Below are 13,250 nucleotides of genomic sequence, written 5' to 3' on the forward strand. Positions count from 1 at the left end.
CGTAATAGTACTCAATACCTAGAGTAGCTAGATACTACCTATGTTCTTGAAAAAGTGTATTTATTAATACTAGTCACAAGCACGTGCCATGCACGTGTTGAATCAACGTACATTTATAATTTTTACTACTCGTATTAATTGATTAAGTTATTTTCTACTACGTATAGCATAAAAGACATTGTTTACATCAAATAAAAGTTTATCATTCTTATTTGCAAGTTAAGAACTATACCTACCTGACTTCCTTTATAAAAAATCGCATAAAGATGTTTACATTTACAAAAAAAAAAAATTATTATATATCTACGCTCTCCGTTTCTTTTTAAATGCATCACTTTAACTTTCACACTATTTATTTACGGAGTAGTATCTTTTATTTGGATATTTTACTAATATACAGAGTAAAAATCAAATGTTATTATGTAAAATGTTGTTTGATTTGTCACAGTTTTTTATAATTTTTACAAACATTACAATATATATGTCTTTCTTCGAGTATGATTTAATAAATCTTATCATGTAAAGATTAGTAACTCATAAAAGTAATAACTAATTAGTGATGTAAGACTATTAAGAAATTATTCAGATCACTTTTCTAATTGTATTGACTTAACATAATTTTGAACGTATAAAAAACAAAAAAAATGATTTGTGGCATAGTGATTATCATATGTGACTAACAAATGAGAGGTCACAAGTTTAAAACCTATAAGGCTATAACTAATATTTTTTTCATGATTAAAATAGTTATATACGAGATGACATGTCAAACATGACGATACGACACGTTATCATTATATAGAAAGAGAAATATGGCGAGATGTCATTCTTTGCCTTGGAGTTTTAATAATAATATAGATTAAAACTTTAAGAGTACATAATTAAATTATTTAATCATTAATTATTTAATGAGGTAAGATAAATTATAGTTGGATTAAATTTAGTAGTCATATATTATGCAAAGTCTTCTTATATTGGGGAAAAAATATTATACTTTAACTCAAGAAAAGTATGTATTTTCTTTCAATAAAATTGTCAAAACACGTGGACATTAATGTCCAAAAATGTCTGTTTTTCCAAACAAGTGTTAAACGTTTAAAAAACGGAAAATAAAAGAGATTACTAATCAACATGGCAATATAGTAAAAATAAACAAAGTAAGGGGGCAAAATGGGCAACAAAAAATGACGCAAAACCTAAGAGAAAAAAAACCTAAGAGATCTTGGGGCTTTTTTAGTATAAGAAGATTTGAACATAATCTATCAAAATGTTGTTAGGAAAAAAAATCTAGGCTATAAAACTAAGAAAATTTATTTGTTAAGTTAATTAAGTCATAACTTTATGTTAAGAGAAAAAATAAGAAAAAATATATTTTTGAGCAATATGATAAACATACATTCTTGTACGGAATATATATATTTCATGAATGAATTTTTTCATAGCATTTTTTAAAATTTATGTACTTGTTAGTTTTTCGTATAAAAGATGTCAAAAGTCAGTATATTGTTCAAGTACTATACATACTAGTCTTATATGCACGCGATGCGTGTGAGTGTATTAAAAATTTATGCTATTACAACACCTTCAGTATAATTATCTTTCGCCCAGTTATGACCTGCCATAAACTGCCCAAAGACGGAGTTATCATGTCAGAAAATCTGCTCAGAACCACAACCAAGTTGGATGTCTTCAACCAAAAAGATCAGAGTTGCTACCCAACGCCTTAGATTTCATCACGACACAAATAGCAAAGAATAAACTATGAATTGATATGTATAAAAGCCTTTCCATGATCATATGACACAAAAGAAACAAAGTCACTGATTAAGATAAACCACATTCCTATAAATTTATCTAGCATCACAGCCATTACACCATAAGGAACATATTTTCTCCTACGGAATTGGTATTTGGATGCAACCTAACATTCACATCTATATACAATGAATTAAAGTAAATATGATATTAGTGTATTTAACAAAGTAATTCTCGGTAGTAGGAGAAGTCGTCTATTTGAAAGGCTCACAGCAAGACCAATAGATCGACCTACAGAACACTCCCGTGTTCTTTATCTCGTCATAGCAAGAAACGATACTTCATGCACATGCATGTAAACAACCAACATTCCGCAACGCTATCATAGTTGGAATAACTATGAAAGAGAGATATAACTATGAAAGAGAGATATAAGAGCTTCAGTGTGTGTAACAATCAGATCATAGATCATTGATCTCACTGAAATCCTCTAAGATAAGGTAAATTATCATCATCAACTCTAATCAACCCACAAATTAGTCACATAAAAACATAATTTTTGAGGAAAAATAAAGCTGAAACAATAGTTTTTCAAAGGTTTACTCAGAGTTCCAAAGGTCAGAAACTCTAGTCCACACTAAGTTATCGGGTCCATGAGCACGGCCCGAGGGACGAACCAATCGCAACTCACTTTGGTGTAGTACACATGAAAGATCTAACTCTCCTTCTGCTCCGTGAGCCTCCTGATTGTACTTCTTACGGTTTCTGCACTGGCGGTGCTGTTATTCAAACATAGAAAACAAATAAGTAAAGAAATAAAAACAAAGAAATTATGTATAATTAGCATAAATGGATGCATAAAACTAATACCCCAATCAACAAAACGTCACAAATGTGAACTACAAACTCAATCAAGCTATTGAGTGGAATCCTTGGTCACTACCAATAGTTGTTGGAATTTCGAAAGATGCCTTCAGAGTATCTGTGAATCAGAAGCCTAAAAAAGTTTGTTGTTTGACACTTCTACCAGCTCTTAAGACGTTGTATGGGATCTCAAATCGTATCATATTCATTTGTATCAGACAATCAACTCTAATCTGAACTCTGAAACGCAAGTATATGTATATGAACTGCTGCTAATCTGCTATAGACTTTAGTGTTAAGGGATAGAGAATACATTTCATCAATTTTTTCTAGGTCATTTTATGGGTCTAAATATATAAATATTTTGTTTTTATTCTGGTTAGATTAGGCATCTCCTTCCTCTGTTGTTTTTCTTATTCCATATGAGTGGCGTTGCAATGCTAGTAAATCACCTATTTCTATACATGTATATGTTGACCTAATAAGGATAATATCACAATTATCATAAGTTGAATGCCGGTATGTTGGTATTTAGACTACTTTCTGTTTATATTAACTGCATGCCAGCTGCAGTGTTGCTGAAGCAGAATAAACGTTGTATGCAACACCTTTACCTGATATACATAAATTCAAAGTGGTTGGATAATCATTCTAATAGATTAATAACATTCTTCTTTCTCGTTACTTATCATTTTTTCTTGTTCTTCGTTTAATAAATTCCTTCAAAATCAAGGCTTTCTAATCGGCGTTTCAAATGAAAATGATATTCAAGTACTACTGATTTTACATCTCAAAAATCCATCTATAAATTCAACTTTTTTTTCCACTGATTATTCTGCTGGCCTATTTCAGTTGAATAACCACTATAAAGCATTAAATGAAAACATCTCACACAGTTGAATAAGAAAGTATGTTTCACAAAATTTAATCAGTTAAGTTGGTAATAAAAAATTATATAAAATAATTATAAGGCAAGAAAAAATGTTCGTAAAGTTCGTCTAAGGAAAAATTAGACATCATCTCTATTTAAGAACAAAATACAATTTAATACTCATGGCCATACGAAAATATAAATTGTAATACTAAAGTAAAGAAATCAAACAATGTACGGAGTAATAATCATACCCTTTAAACAATGTACTACGTAATACTTACGCGCATAATTGGTTCTTCTTTTGGCATTTTCGCGTCCTTTTTGTTACGGGGTGAGTGATTGTCCTTGTTGTCATTTTTTAACCTTCCATCTCAACATTCGATCTTGCATAACTTTATCTTCATTTTCTTCTATCATAAAACTCCAAAACTACACATTAAATTATCAATATTATTACAATGTTTAAATCTCTAATATTATTATAACCTTAAACATATTACTTCACCAAATTACTTTTATTATTTTTTCTTAATTAAAGTCATAGAGCATGTAGTCTAAAATACGATTTGACCCGCTCACCTGAAAATAGGGAAGCCTAAAGGTCGTAACTCGTAAGGGTAGTAAGACCTTTAATCTAAGACAATCATAAGTAATCAAAGACCACTAAAAGATTATAAGGCTCTTATCTATCAAAACCTAAACAGTAAACTCCATTCTCTTATTTGGCTTTAACAACAACACCACCAACATCAACGAAGGAGATATAAGTGAAAATGGAGACAATAATCCCCACCTTTCTCTCCTCCCGTTGTTTCATCTCAAGAGACTCAAATCATCAACTATTATATAAGACTTTCCGCTGAGGCGCAGGCTATTGGAACCGGCCAATTAACTTATCCATGTTGTTGGAGTTCATGTGGGGTTTATATCGACAAATCTCGAATTCGATTAAGACGACTCTTGGATCACCACCCATTTAAATACGACATGCATATCAGGTATCTGCACCTATTGGGGTTTTCGTCGTCGTTTCGCTACCGGTGGTGTGGTGATATATACTTTTGTTTTAGTTAATTTTGAATTCTTTGGTCTTGGGTGTCAGTGAATTTTTTGGCTTGATAATCTTATTGATTTTTAACATTTATTTGAGAATTGTATTTTTTTGGCTTGATAATCTTATTGTTTTTATTACCAACTAATAAACTACAATTGTAGTCTATCACGATCCAAAACTCAAAGTAATTGGCGTTTTTTTTAAGACATACCCAGATGAGAAAATGAACCAAATACATGAAGAATTAGAAATAAGAATGTTTTTTTTTTCAATTGATTGACAAAAGATTGTATTTTTCAATCAAATTAGCAATTAAACAAAATGGTAAGAGGATATTCATAGTTTCATACCTGATGAAGAAGCCATCGCCTCAGTAAGAACTTCACTCAAAAAAAAATCAACGTGAGGGTTTTGAAACCCTAATTAATCGACCGATGCCGCCTCCTTCTGGTTAATCAAAAATTACACGAAATTGACATAAGTAAAGCAAAATAGAAACCCTAATTAATCGAAAACAAAAAATTGGGAAACTTAACTGGTTAGATGATGATGAGGGTTTTGATTTTTGAAGAGATTCAACGTGAAAAGGGCCGACCGATGCCGCCTCCTTCTCCATCTCCATCTCAACCAATTGATGATTAAAAAACCTCAATAACACAAAGATCAAACGAATAAGAACATAAGTTTTAATCCCAATTTACCGAATCTTTGAGAAGAGAATAGAACTGAAAAGTGGCGAGTTATCTCACCCGGATCTCCAAAAGATCAGACGTTGATGGTGATGGCGGTGGCGAAGGCGAGAGGCGGAGGAGAGAGAGTCTGCGTGTGCGGTGAAAGAAACACAAAATATTTAGGGTTTGGAATGAAGGACGGGGTTTGGTGGAAGAGGATTAGTGGAAGAAGATCGAAGAAGATGAAGAGGAAGGAGAGAGAAAACGGGAGGGAGGTTGAGGGACGCCGAAGACCTAGGAGAGAGAAAGAGAGGTATGTGTGAGAGTGAAAGGCTGTGGGGTTTACTTAGGGGGTAATTTCGTCAATTCGCAGGGGGACACGAAAAGTTATTTTACTATTATGCCCTCAGCTGTTCCTTTATTACTATACATACATATATTCTATCAATATAATTTTCCAAAATATCTTTGCTATACACAATGGAAGTCAATAATATCTTTAAATTAATTTTTTTTTGATTTAGTAAGTAGAGATTATTTTATAACATATATTAAATAATATATATTGTGTATTTATTATCAAAAAATAAATAAATTGTGTATTTAGTAACTAATACAACTCATACTCACTCAGTATTTTTTTAGGAGTCATGAGTATTATTTTCGGCCATAATTTTGTAGGAGTCACATGTCCATTTTGCGTAACTTTTACTCCGTAGTTTTTTACTTTCCGCTGAGCCACTTAAATAATAAATAATTTTATTTTTGGTAACTTTTATACCTCGCTTACTTTTTAATTTCTTTATTGTCAACTACCCCACGTCACTCGCATCATTATTATATCACATTCAACCATGTTTTCTTAATATTTGTGCCGGTCAACATGTGACTCCTTAACAAATACGGAGCGATTATATGCATTGAATTTATTTATTTTTTAAAAAATATAATAAAAAAATGTGAAGTACACATGTCAGCACCACATTGAGGTCGTAGCATTTCTTTTAATACATACTAGATTAGATCCCGTACACGCACCACGAGTATTATTATTATTATTATAAAATGTGTAATTGATATATTTCTCCTCATAAAGGAAATGCATAATTAATAAATCTTGAACATACTCGTTTAATAGTTTAATATGCAATTTTCATCCTATACGTATTACATATTTATATACTCAATATGCTAATTTTTTCATTTGATATATCTGTTTGACTAAAATATTACCAAAAAATCATTTAAAACAAATTATTATTAGGTGATATCTATTAATTTTCTTACTTATATTCCAATATTTTTTTTTCCATACATACACATTTTATCAAAAGGATAGAAAACAAAAAAAAAATGTTGATATATTTTTAGATAAACGTTTTTGGCGAAAAAATATTTCACCATGAAATAACAAATGTCACTCCTAAATATTAGTATAACACAAATTCTTATTTACAATGGGTGTACAATAAATATTGTACACCGAAGTAAAAGTTAACTCAAAATGCTTAAAGTTAAGCTTATATATGTAAAAGTTATCTATTTTTAAGTGATTAATTGTTTCATTTTATTAAAACTTATTTCTTCAAAATCACTAATAATGTATAAAATTAATCATTTAATCATTTCTATCAACTTTTTTTTTACTAATATAAAAGTTAATCAAAACAAGGTTAAAGTTACGAAAAAAGTGGTAAAAGAAATCTTGGTGTACAATAAATTTATTGTACACCTTGTGCGCGCAAGACCTTTTGATAGTATAATGTACTCATGAGTACTACATAATAGGTATAGTTGAGAGTATATGTTTTACATATTTCTTTTTACCAAATCTTGGAGACATTGTCTTGTCTTATACGGAGTACAGATCATACTCCCTCCATTTTTTTAAGCTCTGCCCATTTACGAATCAAGCGGTCAAAGTTAAAAAACTTAATTTGACCATATATCTTGATAAGAGTATAAGATAAAATCATAAAATGTTATTATATGACTGGGATCTTGTTAAATTTGTTTCGTCGTAAATTTGTTAATGATTGAGATCGCATAAAATAGAAATAAAACAACAGTAAAATAACAGTTCGGACAAGTATAATAACCACATCACGAGAAAAACACAATAGTACTACTTCATAATTATAAATTTGTAACTCACCATGCATCTAGTTAGACGGAGTAGGGAAAGAATAAATTGTTGTCTGAAGTTTGGAGAAAGTATAGTACGTGTGAGGTTCCCTGCATGTTCAAGTAACAAATATTCCCTCCTTCTATTTTGTTTTTCTCATTTGAAATCTTAACACTATTCATCATGGAAATCTTAACACTATTCATCATGGAAAAGAATCTTCTAAATCCTTTTCAATATATTATAAAAACGTGGAATCTCGTATGAAATCGTTTTAACGAGTAATTTAATAATATATTTTACAATTTTTAATAACTAGATATATTAACAATACATAATGTTTATTGACAAGTGTACCCAAAAAAATGGGACGGACTTTCAGGAAAGGAGAAAGTAATCATTTAGAAAATAATAATAATAATAATAATAATAATAATAATAATAAAAATTAATCTCTAAACTCAACTTGCCGGGGCTGGGCCGGAGCGGGCCAATATATTGAAAGATATCGGATGCTGATACCATCGTGCAATGATGCAGTGATCCATCTCCTGCCCACAACATAGTGAACATAGAGTAGTCATTTCATGTATATATGCCAAAGCATAATGTTGCATGCTCATAAATAGAGGAAAATATCCACCGATTCCAGTTTTGTTTTGGCAGTGTGTACTATACTACATACGAAGTACTACCAGTCTACCAGATTGTTTAAGCCATTAGCATATTTTCTCCTTTGTATTGCATAGGTCGGTCTGCATGGAGACTGGACCAAGATCGTCCTCACGATCTTAATATTAAGTGTTGAAATAACAGCACCCACTAAAGTCTGTCGATAGTTTTACTAAAACAAATAAAATGTGTCCGCATTTAGACCCTTTTTTTTTATTAGTGTTGGTCTAGATGTCGGTAAGAAGACAAGGTGAATAAGGAATTAAGGACTTAAAAACTCAGGCTGGTTCAACTGAATTTTACTAAACAATTAATTTCTAAACGTAACTGAACTTAATTTTCCTGAATTTATGCGAACTTATTTTTGTTGAAATAATTTAAAATATGTTGAATCAATCAGAACCTAATTTTTATTGAAATGATTTAGATATGTTTAAACAAACAGACCCTAAGATGATGGACCTTGCCACGACCTTATCAAAGATAATTGCCAGTCCATGGTCAAGAATCAAGATAAGGACGTGTACGTACATCTCGTTTGATATAATTTTTTGTGGGAAATTGGAAATAGGAAAATTTGTTAATTTTAATCCAACCTTTGGGCGATTTTCTTTTATTAAGCTCACCTACGACATATTTTTTAATAATCCCACATTTACTACCCGCATTCTGCAATGAAGAACCATCAAGTCAGCGACATGTGTTCTATCCAAGTTCAGCGAAAAACTCTTTAATGTAAACAACTCTGTTTTATTGCTTCTTACGCAATAATTACTTTTACTTCAACTGTATAGGTTGCTAGTGATGCTTTGTTTGGATTTTACTTATCCAAGTAGTTCACGGATATGTGGATGACTTTCCATATGTATCTTAGAACATAGAAATTAATATTTTAATTTCCCACGCAACAATTCATGGTCTTTAATCCATGTTGCCATTTCAAAACACGATGCATATAGCTCGTTCATGCCAATGGTTAACTCCAAAGGGATCTTGCTTGATCCTTTGCCAGTGTTTATGCGTGTAGCATCAATATTTAGCATATCTTTATTTCCTTGTATCAAGAACTAATTCTATGTACCTTTTCAAGTACCATAAGTTTTTCTTGATCTCAATCTAGTTGATCTTTACTTAGAACAATAGAGATTGGTATATGTTCGTCATGCCTAAAGCCATACGATGCATTTTTGGCGATCCTTATATTATATCATACTTCCTCCGTTCCGCAAAGGATGCATCATTTCTATTTGCACGTATGCCAATACGCTTCTTTGAACATTAATATCTCTACATGCGTATAAGTAAAAATTATAAAAAGTTGATATTTGGAATCCTTGCATTAATATGAATTTAACAAGATCCCACTTGACTATATTTTTTCTTACACAACTGTGAAAAAATGATTGTCAAAGTAGATTGATGAATAGTGCGCAAATGAGAAACGATGCATCTATTGTGGAACGGAGGAAGTACATGATAAATTCTTTTGCAGAATTATTCTCAATTATTGAATTCTATTCATGTAACTTTAGCTATCCAATTTCAGTAGATACTGAATCCACCTAAATTCTTTGACATATAATATATGTGAAGAATCTCATTACTTAGATTCTTTGATGTTTAACTTAGTACTCCGTAAATGGTTATACATAGTTCAAACATTCATTACCTAGATTTATTCACATGGGTCGAATATCTCCCAAGGAGTCTTTCCTGTTTGATTTAGTAAATGCCATTACTTAATCCAAAACAATATTCTAAGATGTTTGTAAATAGATCTTAATACCCAGTATGTACTAAGTTTCTCCTTGGTCCATTATTGATGAATAATTTCAAATCTAAGTCATTTGCATTTGAATGTTATTTCACAATAGAGAGATATGTGTGTGATACACATAGGACCAATTAAGTTTTACGTACTCCCACTGAACTTCTTATATATCTATAAGAATCATGTACATTTTATGAAACTAAATTACTTATTAGCTACACTAAAATACAGTTCCAATTCCCAATTGCTTGCTTAAATCCATACCCGAATTTCATAAGCTAGCATTCATTTTAAGCATTATTTGGATCCACAAATAATATGACATACCATGTACATAATTTCTTCCAACATTTGATTAAGGAATACATTTGTCATCCAATTGCCATATGTACCAATATGCAATCATTGCTTGATTTATAGACTGGAGCATTAATTATGATTTTGTATGAGGTTTCAACACAATCCACGCCGTGAATTTGCTTGTAACCTTTAGTAACTAATCTAGATTTATGTGTGAACATAATTCCATGTTTGATGGTTTTTATCCTTAAAACCAATTTGCAACTAATAGGTGTAAACCATTCTTGCAAATCAACAAAATTTCAATTTTGTCATCAAAACACTAAGTATCTTTTATGGCCTTTAACCAATTAAATATTAAGTCTATATATGGCCTCTAACCATTTTAGGGAATCTATATTTCGTCATAGCTTTCTTACAAGTCACAAACTCATTACCATTCTTGATAATAGTTTGACTGCAAGTTGTAGGTTTCTTTACTATCTAATAGAAGATTCTCATAGTTTCATTGATCTGAACTCTATGCCTGCAAGTTGTAGGTTTCTTCACTATCTAATAGAAGATTCTCATAGTTTCATTAATCTAAAATCTATGGCTACATAGGTATAGAACATCAAACAATAAAATATCAACAGACACTTGAAAGCCCTTTGAATATTCTGTTCTCCTTGAAGCACTTGTAAAGTCCTCTAAGAGATGTCTATTCTTTAAAGCCACTTCTAAAGTCCTTAAAAAATAAGTGTTCGGATTTTCTAAAGAACTTCGAAAAGCCTCCGGAATGTCCGTTTATGTTTGTTGTTCGCCTCGAATACTTTCGAGGTCTATTTTCTCCCACTTGTCATTTTGGAAACGAATCTCCAAAAGGACATTATTTCGAGCAAACAAACATTATGTTCTCAAAAATTCGTGGTAGAAACAATACCCTTGTATCTAATTTGAATAAATCACAATGAAACATATATCTATACTAGGGCCTTAGGTTGTTGAATAACACACAGCTCCCACTAAGTTTAGAAACTCTTTAGATATATATTTTTATTGAAAAGATATTCTGAAATTACTTTTCAATAGCTTTGACGAATTTGGTTTAGTTTAGTAGTAGTTGAGCATTTTGTTTAGAAATTATAGGAAAAATCTTTATGATTCATCATTGATCGAATCAAGTACTAGTTGACTTCGATCATTCCAATTTAGATAAACCATATCTTATGGAGCTAGATTGTGAAATTACAACACACAATCATTTATGATCATTCTTGGTATAAGTAATCATCAACATGATCTAACCTAGATCTTTATGGTTTCTTGCCAAGTGGATTTTATACTTCTGAATCTTTGAACTAGCCAAACAGATTCGAACTTATATCACATTGAGTAAACAAACCTATATTCACTCAAATCAATGTGAAATAATAAAGTCGTAAAATCTTTCTTTAGCTGTGAACTCCATTGTCTAGGATTTATAACAATAGTCCATATCTCTTGTTACTTTCAACAAGTAAGACTAGCCCATCTTGAATGATCTAGAAATCAATCAACTTTCAAAAGTCCATCAAAATAGAGCTTTTGAATGTTAGCTTGTTAATATGGTCTAAGTAACAATGCTAAAGGTAAGTCTGGTGCCAGCAAAAAAGCATCTAATAGTCCATAATAGTTTTCTTCTCGCTCAAGTTTTCTCTCGGCGTAGGTTAGGGTTTTCTCTTATCCTATGCTGAAGCCATGGCAGGAAAATCGAAAGCTCGGAAGAAACTAAGCAAGCCGGTTGGTCCTACTTCGGAATCTCAAGCAAGGAAGACGAAATCAATGGATGAAGTGCTGGGTGTTGCAGCCATGGAGATTGAAACATGCGATGAAGCGACGAATTCCACGGATGAGGAGGGTACGATTCTCTCACCAAGAACTTCACTCACTGCACTGAAAACCCGCTCGGAGGCCCATAGAACTTTCTCATCATGGTTGTCGGTGATGAAATCGGGAAATGGACAGAGTGTGAATGATCAGGTAATTCCCATACCCATTTTGCAATCTGAATGCGATGATGATGATAGCAATAATATTGTTAGTATCGATTTAGATGACATTCAAGATGAGGTAGATTACTGGAATTCAGCTGTTGTATGTGCTGTTTTAGGGGCAAATCCTCCATTATCTGTGATCGAGGGTTTTTTTAGGCGTATTTGGAAAAACTTAGGAGTAGACAAAGTGGTGGAAATTGAACATGGAGTATTCATTGTGTGATTTCATACTATGGAGAATCGTGACAAGGTTCTTGATGAAATCAAACCCACATTTGATAAGAAACCTGTGATTTGCAAGCCATGGCACAAGGATATTGTAGACTTCAAGGATGAGGTTAAGGTGGTTCCTATATGGATCCATTTAAAGAATCTGGAATTAAAATTCTGGGGGGTACGAAGTCTAAGTAAGATTGTTGGGTCTATTGGGAAATTCTTACAAGCTGATCAAGCAACAGTCCATAGGGATAAGTTGCAGTTTGCTAGGGTTCAAATAGAGGTTGCAGTGATTCAGAATCTTCCTGATAAGGTGCAATTTCAAGATGAGCATGGTAAACTGAAATGTATCAATATAGGATATGAATGGAAACCCATTGTGTGTGAAAACTGTAAACTTCTGGGGCATCTTGCTGAAGACTGTAGGAAGAAGAAAGGCAAAAAGAAGTGGGTGGATAAGGTGGTGAGCGAAGATGTAGTGGCTAAACCAACTGATGAGTTTGTACAGGCAACTAGAACTGTGCAACATAGAAAGGAGACTACAACACCTGTGATGGTAACTAATTCTTTCCATGTATTGGATGTTCTGGGTGTTGCAGAGGAAACAGGGGAGAAATCTGGTGTTTCAGGTAGTGGGAGAAACCAAGAATCAATTGATGGAGGTGGAATACCTCCTGATATTGATGGATAGAATCATGTTTTGGAATGTCAGGGGGGTTAACAAGTGTGCCAAGCAGAGAGATGTCAAAGTTTTTCTGAACACAAATAGGTGCAGTCTTGTTTGCCTCCTTGAAACAAAGGTCAAAGCTCAAAACCTTGGTGCTTTGTACCTTAATATGTTTAAGGGTTGGTGTTTTACTTCAAACAACATTTGTCATCCTGGTGGGAGAATAATTTTAGCTTGGAACCCAGGAGAGTTTCAGGTGAACCCTA

The 13,250-nt window shown here is 32.1% G+C and overlaps 1 protein-coding gene and 2 non-coding genes across 3 annotated transcripts; 1 reads left to right on the forward strand and 2 right to left on the reverse strand.

Annotated features, from left to right (window-relative positions):
- Nucleotides 1–1,769: 1,769 nt before the first annotated feature.
- On the reverse strand, nucleotides 1,770–1,908 carry LOC130462305 (small nucleolar RNA snoR80). The gene has a single exon (XR_008922401.1). It is a non-coding gene; the product is annotated as a small nucleolar RNA snoR80 (small nucleolar RNA).
- A 282-nt stretch (nucleotides 1,909–2,190) lies between these two features.
- Nucleotides 2,191–2,276, reverse strand: LOC130462292 (small nucleolar RNA R11/Z151). The gene has a single exon (XR_008922388.1). It is a non-coding gene; the product is annotated as a small nucleolar RNA R11/Z151 (small nucleolar RNA).
- A 10,057-nt stretch (nucleotides 2,277–12,333) lies between these two features.
- Nucleotides 12,334–13,008, forward strand: LOC130461468 (uncharacterized). Its single transcript, XM_056829581.1, has one exon. The coding sequence runs from the start codon at nucleotides 12,334–12,336 to the stop codon at nucleotides 13,006–13,008; it is 675 nt and encodes a 224-aa protein (XP_056685559.1).
- The last annotated feature ends 242 nt before the right edge of the window (nucleotides 13,009–13,250 follow it).

Source organism: Spinacia oleracea, chromosome 5 (assembly GCF_020520425.1).
Source record: "Spinacia oleracea cultivar Varoflay chromosome 5, BTI_SOV_V1, whole genome shotgun sequence".
Taxonomy (NCBI): Eukaryota; Viridiplantae; Streptophyta; class Magnoliopsida; order Caryophyllales; family Amaranthaceae; genus Spinacia; species Spinacia oleracea.

Coding starts and splice junctions, on each gene's coding strand:
- LOC130461468 (XM_056829581.1), top strand. CDS start 12,334: ATGGAGAATCGTGACAAGGTTCTTGATGAAATCAAACCCACATTTGAT.